Source organism: Sapajus apella, unplaced genomic scaffold (genome assembly GCF_009761245.1).
Source record: "Sapajus apella isolate SASKATOON/1434 unplaced genomic scaffold, GSC_monkey_1.0 scaffold62, whole genome shotgun sequence".
NCBI lineage: Eukaryota > Metazoa > Chordata > Mammalia > Primates > Cebidae > Sapajus > Sapajus apella.
The window spans coordinates 3100321-3123670 of NW_022437002.1; the positions used below are offsets into that span (position 1 = coordinate 3100321).

The window sequence follows — 23350 nt, forward strand, 5'->3', positions numbered from 1 at the left end:
CCGCCTCCCGGGTTCAGGCAATTCTCCTGCCTCAGCCTCCTGAGTCGCTGGGATTACAGGCACGCGCCACCATGCCCAGGTAATTTTTTGTATTTTTAGTAGAGACAGGGTTTCACCATGTTGACCAGGATGGTCTCGATCTCTTGACCTCGTGATCCACCCGCCTCGGCCTCCCACAGTGCTGGGATTACAGGCTTGAGCCACCGCGCCCGGCCTAAGATTAATTCTTAAAGTCATAGTCAGGCTGGGCACTGTGGTTCACACCTGTAATCCCAACACTTTGTGAGGCCGAGGCAGGAGGTTTCCTTGAGGCCAGTTTAAAACCAGCCTGGACAACATGGTGAAACCACGTGTCTATTAAAAACACAAAAATTAGCTGGGCATAGTGTTGCACCCCTGTAATCCCAGCTACTCAGGAGGCTGAGGCACCAGAATCACTTAAACCCAGAAGCAGGAGGTTGTAGTGAGCCAAGATTGTGCCACTGTGTGACAGACTGAGAGTCTGTCTCAAAAAAAAAAAAAAAAGTTATAATTGAAGGTTTCCTGATGATTCTTTTGACCAAGTACATGTTAAGCCTTGTGAATTCCAAATATAATGAAAAGGCTCTAAGAGTACATGCATTAAGAGAATAAAAAATACAAAAATGGATTATTCAGCTTTAACACATTAACTAAATGCTACTAGCACAAATGCTAAGGTACCTAAGCAACCTACCCAGGAAGACAAGATTCATCGTTTAAGAGAGTCCCTCAGCAGGTACAACAGAAAAAGACTTCCAGGGAACGTCAAGACTCCCCAGTTTGGGAAATACTTGAGCTCCCTCTCAGTTTAACAGAGTAGTTCCTGTTAATTACAAGTTATAAATATTAACTATAGCTCTTTCCTTTTGCCTCACTACCCCCCTGAGAGCAAGATGGGTCACCAGCAGCTCTACTGGAGCCACTCACAATAATTCAGCCAGGGTTCTCGATCTCGTTGCATCTGCTCAGACCAGCAAGACCTGACCCAAATTACCGCCTCAATATGCATCACCATTGTTTCTATAAGTAAGTGAAGAAAATGGGTTTCATTAAGTTGGGATACATTAAGTTGGACGAAGTGATCTTCCTTGAATGGATTTTCCAAATAATCCACCCAATGAAAGAAACCATGCTAGCTCTTTGCACATACAATAAAAATAAAATTTTTAAAACCCTTCAAAAAAAAAGATTAACAGCACTGGAGAGTTAAGAATGGTTTACACATCAGAGGTGGGTGTCAGAATACCATTGTAAGATGGCCACACCAAGTGAAAGAAAGAGAGGGTGCAAGTGAAGTCAAAATATATTCATCGACTGACTCTTATCTGGCTCTCTGGGGTTATCTCCTATAGGCTGTCAATCTATGGTGGATACTGATAAATCCTCGTGCTAAAAGAGTACAAGCAAAGTGAGTAAGCTCTGTGGAATTGTCCTCCAAATTTCCCTTCCCCCAGGGCAGAGCTTCTACCTATCTCTGTCCCTCATAATCCAGTACAGAGGCTACAGTTCAATCAACTTTAAATTTTTTTGCCCTATTTCATCAACCGCTTTATCCCACAGCAATTTACAGAGAAAACAGATTTCATAACAATGAAATCTGTTCAGGCTGGAGTGCCTGAACTCCCTGGGCTCAAGCAATCCTCCCGCCTCAGCCTCCGGAGTAGGACTACAGGCATGTGCCACCATCACCAGCTAATTTTCTTTTTATTATAGAGACAGGGTCTCACTATACGGCCCAGGCTGCTCTCAAACTCCTGGCCTCAAGCAATCCTCGGCCTCCTGAGTATCTGAGATTAGACGCAGGAGCCAACGATGTACCCGGCTTTGTTTTCTAGTATTTTGATCCATGTCCATTATATATACTTTTCTTTCTTTTTTTTTTTTTTTTTTGAGATGAAGTTGTACTCTGTCACCAGGCTGGAGTGCAGTGGAGCAAATGAAGCTCACTGCAACCTCTGCGTCCCAGGTTCAAGCAATTCTCATCCCTCAGCCTTTCAAGCAGCTGAAATTACAGGCACTCGCCATGACAGCTGGCTAATTTTTGTATTTTTAGTAGAGATGGGGTTTCACCATGTTGCCCAGCTTGGTCTCCAACTCCTGACCTCAGGTGATCCATTCGCCTCGGCCTCCCAGAGTGCTGGGATTACAGGCATGAGCCACAGCACCCGGCCTGAAATAAAACTTAAGTATTTTTAAAACCAGTTTGGCCCAGCGCAGTGGCTCACGCCTATAATCCCAACACTTTGGGAAGCTGAGGCGGGCAGATCACCGGAGGTCAGAAGTTCGAGACCAGCCTGACTACATGGAGAGACCCTGTTTCTACCAAATATACAAAAAGTAGCCAGGCACAGTGGTGCATTTCTGTAATCCCAGTTACTCAGGAGTCTGAGGCAGGAGAATCACTTGAACCCAGGAGGTGGAGGTTGCCATGAGCCAAGATTGCGCCATTGCACTCCAGCCTGGGCAACAAGTGCGAAATCCCATCTCAAGGAAAAAAAAACCAAAATCAGTCATGGCCAGGCATGGTGGCTCACACCTATAATCGCAGCACTTTGAGAAGTCGAGTTGGGTGGATCACTTGAGCCCAGGAGGTGGAAACCAGTCTGTGCAACATGGCAAGACCCTGTCTCTATTAAAAAAAAAAAAAAAAAGACATATATTTAATCACAGCTTAAAAAGATAATTATTAAAAGGTGGGGAAATTCATCTAGGCTCAGTGGCTCACGCCTGTAATCCCAGTACTTTGGGAGGCCAGGGCAGGCGAATCACCTGAGGTCAGAAGTTCAAGACCAGCCTGGCCAATGTGGTAAAACCCTAACTCTACAAAAATATAAAAATTACCCAGGCATGATGGCAGGTGCCTGTAATCCCAGCTACTCGGGAGGCTGAGGTAGGAGAATCACTTGAACCTGGGAGGCAGAGGTTGTAGTGAGCCGAGATGGAGCCACTGAACTCAGCCTGGACAACAGAGCAAGAATCCATCTCAAAAAATAAAAATAAAAAAAATTAAAAAAAAAAAAGGAGAAAACCACTAAGAGGATTTGTTACATCAAACAGGAAAATCCTAACTTCAAAAGGTAAACTTTTTTTTCGTTTTTTGAGATGGAATCTCACTCTGTCACCCAGCATGGAGTACAGTGGCACAATCTTGGCTCACTTTAATCTTCGCCTCCCGAATTCAAGTGGTTCTCCTGCCTCAGCCTCCTGAGTAACTGGGATTATAGGTGCGTGCCACCACGCCCAGCTGATATTTTTGTATTTTTAGTAGAGACGGGGTTTCACCATGTTGACCAGGCTGGTCTCAAACCCCTGATCTCTAGTGATCTGCCCACCTTGGCTTCCCAAAGTGCTAGGATTACAGGTGTGAGCAACCAAGCCCCCTCACCCTTTTTTTTTTTTTTTTTGAGACAGGGTCTCACTCTGTCACACAGAGCGGAGTGCAGTGACAGGTTCTAGCTCACTGCAACCTACACCTGCTGGTCTCAAGTGATCCTCCCACCTCAGCCCTCCAAGTAGCAAGGACCACCACACCTGGCCAATTTCTGCATATTTTGCAGAAATGAAGTTTCACCATGTTGTCCAGGCTCCTCTTGAACCACTGGGTTCAAATCATCTGCCCAGCTTGGCCTCCAAAGTACTGGAATTACAGGTGTGAGCCACTGCATCCAGCCAAAAGATGAAAAACTTTTTAATATAAGTCTGACAGTGGGCCAGGAAAGGTGGCTCACGCCTATAATCCCAGCACTTAGGAAGGCCAAGGCAGGTGGATCACCGAGGTCAGAAGTTCCAGACTAACCTAGCCAAGATGGTGAAACCTATTTTCTACTAAAAATACAAAATTAGCCAGGCGTGCCAATTGTGGTGGCTCACACCTGTAATTCCAGCACTTCAGGAGACAGAGGCAGGAGGATCACCTGAGGTCAGGAGTTTAAGACCAGCCCTACCAACATAGAGAAACCCTGTCTCTACTAAAAATACAAAAATAGCCAGACAGTAGTGCATGCCTGTAATCCCAGGTACTCAGGAGGCTAAGTCAAGAGAATCGCTTGAACCCAGAAAGCAGAGGTTGTAGTGAGCCGAGCTAGCGCCACGCACACCAGCCTGGGCAATAAGAGCAAAACTCTGTCTCAAAAAAATAAATAAATAAATAAAAACTTGGCCTGGTGCGGTGGCTCACACCTGTAATCCAGCACTTTGGGAGGCCAACGAGGGCAGATCACCTGAGGTAGGGAGTTTGAGACCAGCCTGACCAACATGGAGAAACCCGTCTCTATTCAAAATACAAAAAAATTAGCCGGGCGTGGTGGCGCATACCTGTAATTCCAGCTACTCAGGAGGCTAAGGATTGAACCTGGGAGGCAGAGGTTGCAGTGAGCTGAGATTGCACCACTGCACTCCAGCCTGGGCAACAAGTGCAAGATACTCCATCTCAAAAAAAAAAAAAAAAAAAAATTTAAAAAGCATGGTGGTGCACGCTTGTAGTCATAGCTCCTCAGGTGGCTAAGGCAAGAGAATCACTTGAGCCCAGGAGGCACAGGTTGCAGCGAGCTGAGATCTCGCCACTGCACTCCAGCCTGGACTAGAGAACAAGAGTTCATCTCTTTTTTTTTTTTATTTTGTCACACATCACAACCTCACTTTTTGTTTGTGAGTTAATTTCAAAAAAAGAAGTCTGAGCCAGACACGGTGGCTCACGCCTATAATCCCAGCACTTTGGGAGGCCAAGGCAGAAGGATCACCTGAGGTCAGGAGTTCAAAACCAGCCTGACCAACATGGTAAAACCCGTCTCTACTACAAATACAAAAATTAGCCGGGCATGGTGGTGTGTGCCTGTAGTCCCAGCTACTCAGGCAGCTGAGGCAAGAGAATCACCTGAACCCAGGAGGCAGAGGTTGCAGTGAGCCAAGATTGTGCCACTGCACTCCAGCCTTGGATGACAGAGCGAGACCCTGTCTCAAAAATAAAAAAGGAGTTTGAGACCAGCCTGAGCAACATGGCAAAACCCCATCTCTATAAAAAAATACAAAGATGAGCTAGGCATGGTGGCCTGCACTTGTGGTCCCAGCAAAGGGAGGCTAAGGCATTAGAATAGCCTGAGCCAGGGAGGCAGAGGTTGCAGTGAGCCTAGATGGTGCCCGTTGCACTCCAGCCTGGGCAACAGGAGTGAAACTCATTCTCCATAAATAAATAAATAGAAAAAGTATAAAGGCGATTGCTCTTAAATGGTAGTAATTATAAGAGAAATAAAATATCTGGTATGATAAAAAGTCTCCACAGCCCCAACACTACTGACATCACAGCCTGTGATATTCTTTACTTCATTACTTCACTGGTGAAAATATCCTGCCAATTTGATCTTAAACTCTGTTCCATTATGCCAAAGGACCATTAAAAAAAAAAAAGCCAAATGCAGGGTAGAATGAGCTGGCAATAGGAACACTTTATATTGAGTCATTCTGTCTGTACGGAGACAGGTTTCCCACATTACCACTTAGAACACACATGTAATAAAAAACAGAACTGAAGAAAAATGAACTGTGGCATTTACTGCTTTTGGAAGTTGGGGGGATGGACTCCTGCAATTATAGGAGAATGGTCAACATTTGTACTCATCTCATCAAGTTTACAATCTCTAAATTACAAGCAAAATTATGGCAAAACAATTCTTTGGCCTGTAATGTCCTACCTGGTTGCAATAGTTTTGTCTGGTTTATCTTGCCTAAGGAAGCAGAAATAGGTCAGAACATGGACCCTGGAATCAAAGACTGATTTCAAAAACCAGGTATAACCTGGTAACTAAGCTTCAGTTTCTTACTTTTCAAAAAAGGGTATCTGGCCAGGTGCAGTGACTCACGCCTGGAATCCCAACACTTTGGGAGGCCGAGGTGGGTAGATCACGAGGTCAGGAGTTGAGACCAGCTTGGCCAACATAGTAAAACCTCATCTCCACCAAAAATACAAAAATTAGCCAGGTGTGGTGGTGGGCACCTATAATTCCAGCTACTCAGGAAGCTGAGGTGGAAGAATCACTTGAACTTGGGAGGCAAAGGTTGCAGTGAGCCAAGACCACATCACTGCACTCCAGCCTTTTTTTGAGACGGAATCTTACTCTGACAGAGTAAGACTCAAAAAATAAAGAGTATTTATCTCCTTCATAAGATTGCTGTAAGGATTAAATACAGGAAATACAATAGCCCAATGCCTAGAACATAATAAATGTTTCCATTATCATCAGTGGTTCTCAATCTCTTTTCCATTCTGCCCCACGTGACAGAACAGGCTCCTATCAGTAACAGTGGCTAATAAGGGCAGAGATTCTCCACCCAGAGCTATGCCCCTTCGCTCTTCGATTATACTACCCTCACCACAGCTGCCTATTCAAGTGGCATCTACCTGTTGCCATGTGTTTCCCAGCAGGATGGCTGAGCTGTAAGATCCACTCCTTTACCTGAGAGCAAAACTGAAGAACCTCTGGTCTTCCCTCATTCAACACGAAAGTTTCATAATACCTCCTGGAAAAGGGGCATGAAAAACACAACAGACTCTGCTCTAGAACAGTTCAGTCCAGAAGGTGAGAACACTAAAACTAGTATAATACACTATAATGATTATAAAAAAGTAATCTGTGGGTGGTCCACAACTGCAACATACCAACTACCCTGAGTTCCATAATGTTATTCATTAACATTAATGTGTCCCAGCGTCCAGTGGGTTCAAGTGACCAGACCAAAGAATTGTGTCCAGCCCAAAGAACTTTGTAATGATAAATGCCAATTCAAGTGTCCGGCCCAAAGAACTGTATTGTAACAATGAATGCTACTTCCAAGGTCACTAGTTTAGGCTACCTGGGTGAGAAACAGGTTTTGCCATTTATTATTATTAACTCAAGTTTACTAACTGACCTGGATGAAACTGCTCAGTCAGATGTGACTCTGTACGATAGGGCTCCATATAAGACAGAGGCCTGAGTAAGCCTTCAAGAAGCTCTTGTTAACTTGCAGAGCAATGATCAGATCTTAGAGCTCTGCCAAGAACTGACCTAGAGTTTGATTTGTTCACCTAGCAAAGAACAGGCCAAGAACCTTGACTCTCCTTTCAGCTTTCACCCACCAAGTCTACATAAGGAAACACAACAAAAGATCTTATAGATCTTTCTTACAAATTTTAAGAAACCAATGTTGCCAGCTGCGCTGGCTCACGCCTGTAATCCCAGCACTTTGGGAGGTCAAGGCAGGTGGATCACGAGGTCAGGAGTTTGAGATCAGCCTGGCCAATATGGTGAAACCCTGTCTCTATTAAAAATACAAAAATTAGCTGGGCATAGTGGTGCACACCTGTAGTCCCAGATACTCAGGAGGCCGAGGCAGAAGAATTGCTTGAACCCGGGAGGTGGAGGCTGCAGTGAGCCAAGATCACACCACTGCACTCCAGCCTGGGCGACACAGCAAGACTCCATCTCAAAAAAAAAAAAAAAAAAAAAGTTTATGATTCCTAAATAACATTTAGCCAAATGGTACAGAAATTACAGAATTTATTTTTGCTCCCCTACACAGATGACACCCAAATCAAATACCTCCTACCTTGATCTCCCGCTACATGTAGAGCTGCCCACAGTATACACCCAGATATTCTACTTCTACCTCAACTCAACAGGTGTACTATCAAATTAAATACCTTGTCCCAAACCAGAGCCACTTTGCACTCCTTTTTCTCCATTACTTCATTTTTCCAGGATATAAGATTTCTAATTCAGTCACCAAATTCTGTACATATCTTCATCCTGAAGAAAGAGAAACCTTCTGGCCAGGCGCAGTGGTTCACACCTGTATTCCCAGCACTTTGGGATGCCAGCGCAGCCAGATCACGAGGTCAGGAGTTCGAGACCAGCCTGACCAACATGGTAAAACCCTGTCTCTACTAAAAGGCTAAGGCAAGAGAACCCGGGAGGTGGAGGTTGCAGTAAGCCAAGATCGCCTCACTGAACTCTATGACTCCGTCTCCCAAAAAAAGAAAGAAAGAGAAAACCTCTTTTTTCTTTGTTTTGGAGACGGAGTTTCACTCTTGTCAAAGAGCACCTTGCTGGTCTAGAACTCCCGACCTCAGGTGATCCACCCTCCTTGGCCTCCCAAAGTGCTGGGATTATAGGTGTGAGTGCCACTGTAACTCAGCTGAAAACATTTTCTTTTTTTTAAATTTTTTTTGAGGCAAGGTCTCTCTCTGTTGCCCAGGCTAAAGTGCAGTGGCACAATCTATGTTCCTTGTAACCTCTGCTTCCCAGGCTCAAGCGATCCTTCCACCTCAGCCTCCCAAGTAGCTGGGACCACAGGCATGCGCCATCATGCCCAAATAATTTTTTTTTTTGAGACAGAGTTTCGGGCCAAGGAGGGAAAAAAAGAGAGAGAGAGACAGAGTTTCACTCTCTTTTTAATTTAGAGACAGGGTTTCACCATGTTGGCCAGGCTGGTCTTAAACTTCTGACCTCGTGATCCACCCGCCTCGGCCTCCCAAAGTGATGGAATTACAGGCGTGCACCACTGCACCTGGCTGAGAGACAGAGTTTCACTCTTATTGTCGAGGCTGGAGTGCAGTGGCACGACCTCGGCTCACTGCAACCTCCACCTCCCGGGTTCAAGCAGTTCTCCTGCCTCAGCCTCCCATGTAGCTAGGATTACACACGCTCACTAGGCCCAGCTAATTTTTGTATCTTTAGTAGAGATGGGGTTTCACTGTGTTCGCCAAGCTGGTCTCAAACTCATGATCTCATGATCCACCCGCCACGACCTCCCCAACTGCTGGGACGACAAGCATGAGCCACCACGCAAATTCTGTCTTCATTTCTACTATGATAAAGAACCTGGCCAGGTGCAGTGGCTCACATTTGTAATCCCAGTACCCTGGCAGTTCAAAGCGGGTGGATCGCTTTGAGCCCAGGAGTTCAAGATCAGCCTGGCCAACATGGTAAAACCCCATCTCTACAAAAAAAATACAAAAATTAGCCAAGTGTGGTGGTGTATGACTGTAGTCCCAGCTACTTAGGAAGCTGAGGTGGGAGGATCGCTTGAACCAGGAGGTAGAGGTTGCAGTGAGCCAAGATCACACCACCGCACTCCAACCTGGATGACAGAGCCAGACCTTGTCTCAAAAAAAAGAAACAAGAGTGGGCACAGTGGCTCACACCTGTAATCCCAGCATGTTGGGAGGCCAAGGCAGGTGGATGACTTGAGGTCAGAAGTTCGAGACCAGCCTTGCCAACATGATGAAACCCCCTTTCTACCAAAAATATAAAAATTAGCTGGGTATGATGGCGGGCACCTGTAATCCCAGCTACCAGAGAGGCTGAGGCAGGAGAATTGCTGGAAACTGGGAAGTGGAGGCTGCAGTGAGCTGAGATCACACCACTGCACTCCAGCCTGGGCAACAGAGTAAGACGGGTGAGACTCCGTCTCAAAAAAAAAAAAAGCCAGGTACGGTGGCTCACACCTGTAATCCCAGCACTTTGGGAGGCCGAGGCAGGCGGAACACAAAGTCAGCAGTTCAAGACCAGCCTGAACAACATGGTGAAACCCCAGCCCTACTAAAAATTCAAAAATTAGCCAGGCGTGACGGTGCATGCCTGTGATCCCAGCTACTCAGGAGGCTAAGGCAAGAGAATTGCTTGAACCTGGGAATTGGAGGTTGCAGTGAGCCGCAATCACACCACTGCACTCTAGCCTGGGCGACAGAGCAAGACTCCATCTCAAAAACATAAAAAGAAAAAATAAAAACAAATATGGTTCACTTTTGGGGAGATCAGAGGAAGTATAATAAATTCAGGCATGCACGTATACATGTACCTGATTTTTTTCTGAAGTAAAACAGAAGCACTAGAGGCCTAATGAAAAATGTCAGTTCTCACTCATTAGTACTCAGATGGGTGATACAAAATGTACCTTTGCAAATTCAACCTATACCCAATGTCAAAGAATCCCCTGATCAAAACAATGTAATCTTCTGGTTGGTCTCTACCAAGAAGTCAGGAAACATGAATCAGGCTAACCTCTCTTCAGAGTAAAATGTGCTATGATTCTTGATATGATTTTAGATTAATAAGACTAAATAAGTTAAAATTAAAAACTAAACAATTTTACAAGAGGACAAAGATGGTTAAAACCTAAAAACCACAACCACTTCTCTCTGACACAGTATCAGTCCCATTTCAAATAAATCTCACTTGCACAGCTGATGTTATCAACTTCCCCCTACTTTTAACTACAACATCTTAAAATCAAGTCACCCACACCCAAGAGAAAAGATTCAAAAATATGTATCTGTCCTATAAACAACCCAACAATTCTTATATCAATAGGAAAAAAAGTATCCTTTGTTCCAAAAAAGTGTTCTTAAAAATGCATTCTTCATTTAACACCAAACTCAGTGCCTCAAAAAAAAAAAAAGAAGAAGAAATGCATTGTAGAGGCCAGGCACGGTGGCTTACACCTGTAATCCCAGCACTTTCGGAGGCCGAGACGGGCGGATCACTTGAGGTCAGAAGTTCAAGGCCAGCCTGGCCAACATGGGGAAACCTCGTTTCTACTAAAAATACAAAAATTGGTCCAGGGTGCAGTGGCTCACACCTATAATCCCAGCACTTTGGGAGGCCAAGGCAGGCGGATCACGAGGCCAGGAGTTGAGACCAGCCTGGCCAATATGGTGAAACCCTGTCTCTACTAAAAATACAAAAATTAGCTGGGCATGGTGGCACACGCCTGTAGTCCCAGCTGCTCAGAGGGCTGAGACAGAAGAATCGCTTGAACCCGAGACGTGAAGGTTACAGTGAGCTAAAATCATGCCACCGCACTCCAGCCTGGGTGACAAGAGCGAGACTGTCTCAAAAAATAAAATAAAATAAAATAAAATACAAAAATTAGCCAGGCTTGGTGGTGCACACCTTAGTAGCACCAGCTACTCAGGAGGCTGAGGCAGGAGAATCACTTGAACCTGGGAAGCAGAGGTTACAGTGAGCTGAGATTGAGCCACTGCACTCCAGCCTGGGTGACAGAGTATAATTCTATATTGTTACATGTTGGTTAACAAAATAAACTTTTCTGAAGTTATATTATTGAGCTCTGATCTCTGATCTCAATACCTTGTCAAGAGTGCATGCCATCTCAGAAAAATGAATGAATGAATTGGCTATTTACTATTTAGCACCAGAATGATAAATGACCCAGTGATAGTATTACAATCATCAAACTTTAAAACAAGTAACTGTTTAGACCAAGTGAAGTTAGCAATTTAAGTTGGTAAAGACATTCATTGAAAGCAGATATCCTAAGTGGACAATAATTAGAAAAGAATGTCATAGCTGAAATAGTGAACTTGTTTTTACCTGATGTTCTGCATGAATGTTATCCCCAGTAGGCCATCGATGTTTGCTATTATTATAGCCGCCTCCTCCACTTCCTCCTCCCCCAAGCTGCTCACCATGCTGCCTCTGAAAGAAGTAGTCCACCATAGCGTCGTCTTGGGAACGGCCTGCAACTCCTATGGATCCTGGGACAGGGCTGGAGTGAGTCCCAGCTGCAAGAGCCTGATTTGCAGCTGGTTGTGGCTGCGCTTGCGACCCTGTTCCAGATGTCAAAACAACAGGCATGTTGGGATTAGCTGGTTCTTGAGGGTGATGTTTCAGGTGGGGGCTGAAAGAGTCCTGCCAAAGCACTGCTTTTCTCTTCAAGACACATGCAACGCTCATTCCACCAACACCTAAGGACAAACAGGTTACAAATGTTTAATATTTACATCTTTTGAAACATAAAATACACTAAGATAAAAACATGAACCCCATGTCATTTGCAATAAATAAATGTTGTTGGTGGCATGCACTCTTCACAAGGTATTGAGATCAGAGCTCAATAATATAACTTCAGAAAAGTTTATTTTGTTAACCAACATGTAACAATATAGAATTATACTTCTATCAATCTACCAAACTTATTTATATCTCAAACCAACTGACAGTTGTTAAATGAACAAAAGCTTTTCTTCTTGAGACGAAGTCTCGCTCTGTTGCCCAGGTTGAAGTGCAGTGGCACAATCTTGCCTCACCACAACCTCTGACTCCCAGGCAGGTTTGAGCAATTCTCCTGCCTCAGCTGGGATTACAGGCACGGACCACCACGCCCAGCTAACTTTTGTATTTTTAGCAGAGACAGGGTTTCATGATGTTGGCCAAGCTGGTCTCAAACTCCTGACCTCAGGTGATCTGCCCACCTCAGCCTCCCAAAGTGCTGGGATTACAGGTGTGAGCCACCGCACCCAGCCCCAAACTTTTTCAAAATATCACAACTTCGGCGGGGTACAGTGGCTCACACCTGTAATCCCAGCACTTCAGGAGGCCAAAGCAAAGGATCATGACAGGAGTTTGAGACCAGCCTGACCAACTCCGTCTCAAGAAAAAAAATGAAAACACTAAGGTACAGAAAAATGTTGTGTCCGAGACCATTCAACTGTCAAGTAGCAGAGAAAGAATTCAAACCCTACTCTGTTCTGTCCCCAAGCCTACTTCTTTCTACTAATCCCTTGCAGGAGTAACTCAACAATGTCTCTCATTTGTATCCTCTGGAAGACCAACAAAGAATCCCTGAAATGTTACTATGAAACACTACTATTTAAGTTCCTTAAAATCAAAAACTACATCTGTACTTAAGATAGATCACTTGCCAGCTGTGGGTACTTTAAAAGAAAATGCTACAAAGTGGCCAGGCATGGTTGTTCACGCCCGTAATGCCAGCACTTTGGGAGGTCCGAGGTAGGCAGATCACGAGGTCAGGAGTTCGAGACCAGCCTGGTCAATACAGGGAAACCCCATCTCTACTAAAAATACAAAAATTAGCCAGGCATAGTAGTGGTGCATGCCTGTAGTCCCAGCTACTCCAGAGGCTAAGGTAAATGAATCTCTTAAACCCAGGAGGTGGAGGTTGCAGTGAGCCGAGATCACACCACTGCACTCCAATCTGGGTGACAGAGCAAGACTCCATCTCAAAAAAAAAAAAAAAAAAAAAAAAAAGCTACAAAGTAAACAAATCAGTTACCAATTAGGACACACCTGTCCACAGCCACCAGTCTAATTTCAAAGCCATGGATCTAACAGTCTACGCTACAAACGCCTTATCTCTCCTCCAAGCCCTGCTGTGATGCTTCAAAAATAAATTTATAAGAAATCTATCTCTACAATAAAAATGACCAAAAAAAAAGAAATCTCTTCTGTTGAATAAATAAACCTTCTGATAAAGCAGCATTTGCTTCTCACAACTAAATTCATGTTTTGAAGCCAGAATAAGACACAATGGAATTTGTAATTTGTTTAAAGCCTAATTTGGAAATGCCTACTCTAGGTTAAGAATTCCAGTCCATCAGAACCTTAGCAGGGACTGGAGTAGTCTAACCTAGACACTAATCCATGCTCAAGTACCAAAACTAAAAAGTCATAGCCCTGTTTCACCACTGGTCTTTCAAAAGTGTAAACCAGCCTAATGCCTTCCTGCTTGGTTTTTTAGTATTTTTGGTACTTAGTACCAATACTAGACAGTCCCATTTTGTTCTAAAGGGAAATCTCGATCTAACACTCTTTGTTCCAGAGTAGGCCAAGAGTTCCAAAACCCAATTTTTGCCACTAAACCAACAACCTGTTTCCTCATCTAGAAAATGAAAAAAATCCTTCCTCTATGACTCCCAATGTGGGTTTGGGTTTTTTTTTTTCTTAATCAAAATAAGCTAAATATAAAGGTTTTCGGTAAATTTAAATTCATTGTTAAGACTTTTAGAATTTAGTTATCACTAGTTGAGGCAATGGAACTCTAGTGCCTAACAGAATTCCTCAAACAGCAAATGCAATCTTTTGTGAAAAGCCTTGTCAAAATAGTTATCTAGGAGAGTGAGAGGATAATGAGAAATTACCTAAGGAGGACAATGTATGTTATTCCAGTGATGAACACACAAAAAGCCCCGACTTCACCACTACGCAATACACCCATGTACAAAATCACACTTGTACCTCACAAATTACACAAATAAAATTTTGAAAAAGAAAAAATAGCCGGGCGCAGTGGCTCACGCCTGTAATCCTAGCACTTTGGGAAGCCGAAGTGGGTGGATCACCTGAGGTCTGGAGTTCAAGACCAGCCTGGCCATCATGGTGAAACCCCATCATTTTAAAAAAAAAAAAAAAAAAGAAAGAAAAAATAGTTATCCAGGGAAGAATATCCACATAAAAGTAGAGTTTATCATTGAAGCACACTAAATACAACTTCATTCTAAAAGGAATGGGGGGAAGGAAAGACTGCTATAAAAATGTTCAAACAAAACAATTGGCTTTTGTAAAGCTATCTGTATGCCCTAAGACTTCCTGCTTTACCTAAAGAGGCAAGGCAGTTTCTCAAACCAGAGAAAACCTGGCAGAAGAACAGTTTCAAAGTTAGCAAATACCTAAGCAATTACCATGTGTCTTGGGTAGTTTTGTAGTTTTGGCAAATACAGTGCAAAAAATTAAAAACTCAGTATCCTAAATATCAGGAAATACTTAAGTTGCTGCTATCTTTTATGGAGCTCTCAAAGCTCACTAAAAACTTATGTGTAGCATTTAAAATGTGATTTTTTCTACAAATGACACCTTATAAAATAAGTACTTTAAGCAACTAGAAGTGCTCAGCCTAGCTACTCTTTCACAGCTTTCAAATGTCGACAAAGTTTTTTAAAATATCACTCAGAGTTGAATTAAAAGGAACACGGTTTAATCTACTTCCATGGCTCACCTTTTACTAAAATGCTTAGTGGTTTAAAAGGTGTTTATTTTTACCACACTAAACAAACATTCTGTGGTCATAAATTTATTTTAAAGCAGTTCATCTCAAACCCAAACTAAACAAATTCCAACTTCAAAATGTTGTGGCCTTGAACAAAATGAATTCAATTGTGGCTAAAGCAAAACACTAACTCAAAGTTCAGAATCCGGAGAGCGTTTCCAAAGAGCCCAGATAAAGAATCAACAGTCCCCGAGTGTTTTATAAAGTTAAAATTAGCAATAGGTCAAAATGTTTATTTTGCTTACGAAAACTGTATCGGAAGCCACATTTCTTGGGGGTGGGCCTGTCTTGGTAAGTTTTTAAGTGCTTTCAAAAAACAAACAAAATGCTAAGCCTATTGTTTCGGAAATTAACTGACTTTAAAACAGAACCCAGGAAAAGCTTCATAAAATCTTATTCTTAATTAATCCCAGTAATAACAGGAATTTAGCAAAATGATACCGAGGGCTTAGAACAGTGTTTTCTTAATTGAACAATAAAAGGCAACAAACCTCGAAGTTCTAAGAGGATAAAACCTTCTCAGGTAATGCTGTGTGGGTTTCTGGCTTTGTTTTTTCGGGGGAGGGGGCTACAGGAGGGAAAAGTTACCGGAATGTATTCCTCACTTGACGTGGGAATGATACTGACAAGTACAACAAATGACCTATGTTTACCAAGCACGTTTGTGAGGACTAAAACTATCTAGTATTGTGGACCTGGATTTTCCTACTAGCAAGGGGTGAACCCCTCTTTGAGTTAAGAGAGACACTAATTCGGGGACGCTCAAAGAGGAAGAACCCACCAAAAACACAAGCTCACACGGAAACAAAAGGCCACAGCACCCAGGAGCCTAAAAAGCATTCTGAAACTTCCTGATCGCCACTTCTCCATATTTAAGGCTCGCAAAGTTCCCCCACCGTGAATCTCGTCTGTGGACAAGGGCCACGGCTGCTTCTAAAGCGCTTTATTGTTCCTCCTCCTCCGGCGCTGCCATGGAAGCTCAAGAAGTCGAAGAAATCGGGGTGGTACAGAATTATACTTCATAGCCACACAGAAGACTCCGGGTTTCGCAAACCCATCAAAAACAGCAACCCGAATGGAAACATCAATCTTCGGTGGTTCCCAACAGGGCCGGGCAGAAATGTAGAGGCACGTCTACGCCCTGGGCTCGGGCCTAAACCCCCTGCATTTTCCTCGCTTCGACCCCGCTCCCCACCCCCTCCCTCCTTTGATAACAATAGGGGCCTTGCTGCTGACTCCAAAACATGTACGAGAAATAGCGAGTGAGAAGCCTCAGCCAGGGCCCCGGCGGCTTTTCCAAAGCCCTTCTCACCCCCACAACCGCTCTCAAACACCAATACAAAGAAACAATCTGCTCGCTAGGGGTCCGGAGCAGCATTTGGGGCCGGTGGGGTGCGGATACTCACGGGTGGAGCGGTAGGATGAAGATGGATTTCAGCCCCCCGATCTTCTCTCTCCGACGCTCTCGCTCCCCCTTACCTTTCACTCCGACAACATGGCGGCCCACTGGGGACTGGGCTGGCGCGGTGCATCCTGGGATAGGCTCCGGCCCCGGCCCCGGCCCCGGCGGTGGCAGCGGCATGTGCGGAGAAGACTGGCGGCTCTGGAACAGGTTGCCTGGTTGCCATGCCAACCCAGGGCCTGTGTGAACTCGGGAAACTCGCAGGCAACACAACCGCTGCGCGCGAGTGCCCGCCCGCTAGGCGAGCGCGCGCCGCCAGGGCCGAAAGCTGGGTTCCGCCGGCGCGCACCTGGGAGAACACGGCCCGGAGCTGGGCACCCGGGGTGGCGTCGGTGACGCTCGACCGAGTCTCAGCTGAGCTCCCCGCGCCTGCCGCGGCCTCGCAAGCTCGCCCCGAAGCGCTACAGCCTGCAGGGTTCGCGAGCCGCCACCTGCACGGCTCTGGCCCTGGAGGTGCAGGGTTCAAATCCCTCACTGCAGCTTTCTAACTCGGTGGCCATATTTAAATCGACCTGCCTCCATTTCCGCATTTGTAAAATAAAGAAGAAAATAACCCCCACTTAACAGAATGGCCTTGAGGATTGAGTGGAATAATGTCTGTCAAGTGCTTAGTACAGTGCGTAGGCCTGGTAAGCAGTCCCACAACATAAATGAAAAATTCGGGGTTCAGGCCGGCCGCGGTGGCTCACGCCTGTAATCCCAGCACTTTGGGAGGCCGAGGCGGGTGGATCACGAGGTCAAGAGATCGAGACCATCCTGGTCAACACGGTGAAACCCCGTCTCTACTAAAAATACAAAAAATTAGCTGGGCATGGTGGCGCATGCCTGTAATCCCAGCTACTCAGGAGGCTGAGGCAGGAGAATTGCCTGAACCCAGGAGGCGGAGGTTGCGGTGAGCCGAGATCGCGCCATTGCACTCCAGCCTGGGTAACAAGAGCGAAACTCCGTCCCAAAAAAAAAAAAAAAAAGAAAAATTCGGGGTTCCTTGTTCAAATATTATTACGAATTTCAAGATGGCACCAGCACAACATTAAACTAAGAACATGAAGCTGCCCTGCTTGTAAGCACTGAATCTTAATGTCAGCTGTTATTCTATCCGCTTTCGAATATCAATGGGAATTTGGCCACTTAATGAAAGTAACTTTTCAAATCACTCGTATTTGTGAAGATATACTATCTCAAACTAGACTCAAAATAGATCGAAAACAGACAAATCGCAATGCTATGAAACACCAAAAGAAGATATGGGGGGAAGCATTGTAATTGGAGGAGGGAAAGGTTTGTACTCATTAATCAAAATCAAAAAATCATAAAAGATTGAAAGACATATAAACATCTAGGGAAGGGGGTGGCTCACACCTGTTGTCAAAGCACTTTGGGAGGCCGAGGCAGGAGGATCACGAGATCAGGAGTTTGAGACCAGCCTGACCAACATGGTGAAACCCCGTCTCTACTAAATATACAAAATGCTGGGCATGGTGGTGTGCGTCTGTAATCCCCAGCTACTTAAGAGGCTGAGGCAGAAGACTCACTTGGACCCAGGAGGCGGAGGTTGCAGTGAGCCGAGATCACGCCATTGCGATAGCTTAGGCGACAGGGCAAGGCTCTGTCTCAAAAAAAAAAAAAAAAAAAAAAAAAAATATATATATATATATATATATATATGAATACATACATAAACATCTGTACCAGGAAGAGATACCATCAACAAAGTAGAACAAATGGCTAAAAATTATTTGCAATACACATGGTAAGCAAATGGTTGATCATCATGATAACATTTCTCCTATCAGGGTCCTGGCGCGGGGGCTCACACCTGTAATCCCAGAACTTTGGGAGGCAAAGGCGGGCAGATCACAAGGTCAGGAGTTGGAGACCAGCCTGGCCACCTTGGTGAAACCCCGTCTCTACTAAAAATACAAAAATTAGCAGGGGTTGGTGGCGGACACCTGTAATCCCAACTATTAGGGAGGCTGAGGCAGGAGAATCATTTGATCCTGGGAGACGGAGATTACAGTGAGCCGAGATCGCACCATTGCAATCTGGCCTGGGCGAGAGAGCGAGATTCCATCTCAAAAAAAAAAAAAAAAAAAAAGGCCGGGCGCGGTGGCTCAAGCCTGTAATCCCAGCACTTTGGGAGGCCGAGGCGGGTGGATCACGAGGTCAAGAGATCGAGACCATCCTGGTCAACATAGTGAAACCCCGTCTCTACTAAAACTACAAAAAAATTAGCTGGGCATGGTGGCGCATGCCTGTAGTCCCAGCTACTCAGGAGGCTGAGGCAGGAGAATTGCTTGAACCCAGGAGGCGGAGGTTGCGGTGAGCCGAGATCGCGCCATTGCATTCCAGCCTGGGTAACAAGAGTGAAACTCCGTCTCCAATCCCAAAAAAAAAAAAAAAAAAGTAGCATGGGGTGGGCTGGGTGCTGGTCAGGAGTTCTAGACCAGCCTGAATAACATGGTGAAACCCCGTCTCTATTAAAATTACAAAAATTAGCCAAACCTGGTCGAGGGCTCCTGTAATCCCAGCTACTCAGGAAGCTGAGGCAGGAGAATCGCCTGAACCCAGGAGGCAAAGGTTTCAGTGAGCCGAGATTACGCCACTGCACTCCAGCCTGCGACACAGAGCAGACTGTCTCAAAAAAAAAAAGTAGCCTGAGGTTGAAGGATGGAAGAGCAGAAATAGGAAGGTACTGCTAATGGGTATGGGGTCTCTTTTTGGAGTGTTGAAAATGTTTTAAAATTAAACTGTGACCAGGCATGGTGGCCCAGGCCTGTAATCCCAGCACTTTGGGAGCCCAAGTGGGCAGATCACCTAAGGTCGGGAGTTTGAGACCAGCCTGAACAACAGGGAAAAACCCCGTCTCTACTAAAAATACAAAATTAGCGGGGCATGGTGACACGTGCCTGTAATCCCAACTACTCGGGAGGCTGAGGCAGGAGAATAGCTTGAATCTGGGAGGCAGGTGTGGTGGTGAGCTGAGATCGTGCCATTGCACTCCAGCCTGGGCGACAAGAGCAAAACTCCCTCAAAAAAAAAAAAAAAAAGACTGTGATGATGGTCGCAAAACTCTGAGTATACCATAAACCAAACTGGACACTTTACACTTTAAATGAGTGAATTTGTCAGACACTGTTGCTCATGCCTATAATCCCAACACTTTGGGAGGTGGAGACAGGTGGATCACAAGGTCAATAATAGTTCAAGACCAGCCTGGCAAAGATGGTAAAACCCCATCTCTACTAAAAATACGAAAATTAGCCATCTGTAATCTCAGCTACTCTGTAGGCTGAGGCAGAAGAATTGCTTGAACCCAGGAGGCGGAGGTAGCAGAGAGCCGAGATCGCACCACTGCATTCCAGCTTGGCTGACAGAGCAAGACTCCATCTCAAAAAAAATTAAAGAGTGAATTTGTTTTTTATTTTTGTTTTTGTTTTTTGAGACAGAGTCTCACTCTGTCACCCAGGCTAGAGTGCAGTGGTGTAACCACTGCCCACTGTAGGCTTGATCTCCAGGGCCCAAGCAGTGCTCTCACCTCGGCCTCCCAAGAATCTGTGACTTCTGTCATGCACCACCAGGCTCAGCTAATTTTTTTTTTTTTAAGAGATGAGGTCTCCCTGTGTGGCTCAGGCTGACAAATTAGTGAGTTTTATGGTATATGAAATATATCTCAAAGCTATAAAAGATGAGAAAAAATAATAAAAAATGCAACTTTGAAGTATGATATTTTCATCTATTAAACACACTGGCCAAAATTAAAATGATTATTAACATAGTGTTTCTACAAGTGTATGAGAAAATTGGTACTCATGTTGTTTATATTGTTCAAGTATGTATTATCTTTATTTTTATTTATTCATTTATTTTTGAGACGAAGTCTCACTCTACCACCCAGGCTGGAGTGCAGTGGCACGATCTCGGCTCACTGCAACCTCTGCCTCCTGGGTTCAAGCGATTCTTCTGCCTCAGCCTCCCAAGTAGCTGGGATTAAAGGCATGCCACCATGCCCAGCTAGTTTTCCCTTTTTTAGTAGAGACAGGGTTTCCAGATGTAGAAGAGAGAGATTTTAATCTCTGAATGAGTTGGAAGTTAAAGATTTGCGCTATGTTATTTTCTAGCAGTGTGACCTTGGGAATATGAGACCAGCTTCCTCATCTGTTAAGTGAGGATAGCTATATGCTTCTCACAGGTTACAATGGTTAAATTAACTTAACTCACGATAGTGTCTGATACAGCCAGGTGCAGTGACTCACATCAGTAATCCCAGTTATTCCAGAAGCTGAAGATATAAGATCTCTTGAGCCCAGGAGTTCAAGACCAACCTGGGCCAGACTCCCTCTCAAGAAATAAAAATATATATCCGATACAGAATTATTAATTAAAAAAAAAGAAAAGAATAGAGAAGAGGTTTCGCCATGTTGCCCAGGCTGGTCTTGAACTCTTGGGCTCAAGCAATCCTACTGCCTTGGCCTCCCAAAGTGCTGGGATTACAGTAATCCCAGCACTTTGGGAGGCCAAGGCAGGCAGATCACCTGAGGTCAGGAGTTCGAGACCAGCCTGGCCAACATGGTGAAACCCCATCTCTGCTAAAAATATAAAATTAGCCAGGCATGGTGGTGGGCACCTATAATCCCAACTACTCAGGTGGCTGAGGCAGGAGAATTGCTTGCACCCAGGAGGTGGAGGTTTCAGTGAGCTGAGATCATACCTCCGCACTCCAGCCTGGGCAATAGAGTGAGACTCCGTCTCAAAAATAATAATAAATAAATAAATAAATAAATACAGCTGTTTGGTTGTAGTTGTGGACTTGTATTCACTTCTGAATCCCCAACTTAGTGCAGTGGATACACTAACTGCTAATTTTAAAAGGAATGAATTTAACAGCTTTTGAGCGTGAGGGCCAGTGCGATGATGCACACCAGTAATCCCAGCATTTTGGGAGGCCAAGGCGGGAGTTTGAGGTTACAGTAAGCAGTAATCACACCACTAAATTCCAGCCTGTGTGGCAGAGTGAGATCTCATCGAAAAAAAATTAAAGTGTTGGCCGGGCATGGTGGCTCACGCCTGTAATCCCAGCACTTTGGGAGGCCAAGGCAGGTGGATCACCTGAGGTCAGGAGTTCGAGACCAAAAAAAAAAAAGAGTGTCAAGACTCAAATTCAACAACCCTGTAAGATGCTATATTCAGAAATTCAGCTCTGGAGCCTGACAAGAAATTATTTACTTAACCTCTCTGAGCCTCCATTTTCTCCCCTGTAACATGGGGTTAATATAAAACAGCACTAAATGAAATAAAGCTTATAAAGCATTTAGCTCTATGGGGCCAGGACATTGCAAAGTGCTGGGTAACCAAAATAGGAAAACCTGCAGGAGGACATTGAGCAAATGAGCACACACGTGAGAAAGTTACAAAGTTTTCAGTTTTCAGAACCTTACCACATGTACTGTGCTTCATGATTTCATACTGAGATCCATGACTAACTCTAGGGTTTTTTTATTTTTTGTTTTTGTTTTTGTTTTGTTTTGTTTTGTTTTTTGAGCCAGAGTCTTGCTCCATCACTTAGGCTGGAGTGCAGTGGTGTGATCTCGGCTCACTGCAACTTCTACCCTCTGGATTCAAGCCATACTCCCGCCTCAGCCTCCCTAGTAGCTGAGATTATAGACCTGCACTACCACATCCGGCTAATTTTTGTATTTTTAGTAGAGGCAGGGTTTTGCCATATTAGCCAGGCAGGTGGTGCGTGCCTGTAATTCAAGCTACACAGAAGGCTGAGGCAGGAGAATTGCTTGAACCTGGGAAGCAGAGGTTGCAGTGAGCAGAGAGTACACCACTGCACTCCAGCCTGCATGATGGAGTAAGACTCTGTCTAAACAAAGGACTTTTATAATCATTATCTCATTTAAAACTCCCAAAATATCTATGACTTGGGTAAAATTATTATTCCTATTTCCCATGAGAAAATTATCTGGCCATGGTGGCTTATGGCCTATTATCTCCAATTGCTTGAGCCCAGGAGTTCAAGACCAGCTTGGGCAATATAACGAGTCTCACACTGTTGGAGCTGGAGTGCAGTGGTGTGATCTCGGCTCACTGCAACCTCCACCTCCTGGGTTCAAGCCATTCTTCTGCCTCAGCTTCCAGAGTAGCTGGGATTACAGTTGTCTACCACTACGCCCGGCTAATTTTTATATTTTTAGTAGAGACAGGGTTTCACCATGCTGGCCAGGATAGTCTCAAACTCCTGACCTCAGGTGATCCTCCCGCCTCAGCCTCCCAAAGTGCTGGGATTACAGGTGTGACCCACCACACCTGGCCAAAAAATTTTAAAAATTAAAAAAATTGGCTGGGCGTGGTGGCTCACACCTGTAATCACAGCACTTTGGGAGGCAGAGGCGGGTGGATAACGAGGTCAAGAGATCGACACCATCCTGGCCAACATGGTGAAATCCCGTCTCTACTAAAATACAAAAATTAGCTGGGCGTGGTGGCGCATGCCTGTAGTCCCAGCTACTCAGGAGGCTGAGGCAGGAGAATTGCTTGAACCCCGGAGGCGGAGATTGCGGTGAGCCGAGATTGCGCCACTGCACTCCAGCCTGGTGCCTGGCAACAGAGCAAGACTCTGTCTCAAAAAAAAAAAATTAGCCAGGTATGGTGATGCACACCTGTGGTCTCAGCTACTCAGAAGGCTGAGATGAGAGGGTGGCAATTTAGTCTTTCTACTCCTTAACTCAGCTAGATCCCAGTTCTTGTCTTAGAAGCAGGAAAAATTAGTCATGGAGACACTGGAGAGTGAGTGGAATAGAATTTATTAAGCAAAAGGAAAGCTCTCAACAAAGAGGGGATGTGAGGGGTGGTTTCCCTACCGTACCTGAAAGCCGGAAAGTCCCCCAGGTGGCTGGGTCTGGGGCCCACTTTGGACTCAGAATGGAGAGTGTGTGCTGATTTGTTTGTGAGCAAAGACACCACTCAAAGATGGGCAGGACAGTGCAGAAAAACCAGTTAGGAACAGGTAGGTAGGATGAAGGG

At 44.9% G+C, this 23350-nt stretch overlaps 1 protein-coding gene across 16 annotated transcripts in view; it reads right to left on the bottom strand.

Moving 5' to 3' along the window:
• PUM1 (pumilio RNA binding family member 1) overlaps positions 1-16443 on the bottom strand; it is a 137219-nt gene extending 120776 nt beyond the window's left edge. For 7 of the 16 annotated variants that reach the window (XM_032246670.1, XM_032246668.1, XM_032246667.1 and 4 more), the window contains exons 1-2: positions 16269-16382; positions 11391-11764 (exon numbers count right to left, since the gene is read on the bottom strand). In XM_032246670.1, coding sequence (XP_032102561.1) covers positions 11391-11753 — 363 coding nt within the window. In that variant the 5' untranslated portion in view covers positions 11754-11764; positions 16269-16382. Of the gene's footprint in view, positions 1-6470; positions 7263-11390; positions 11765-16268 lie in introns of those variants that run through there. The other 9 variants (XM_032246676.1, XM_032246677.1, XM_032246675.1 and 6 more) reach the window with 4 other exon arrangements.
• Positions 16444-23350: the final 6907 nt, after the last annotated feature.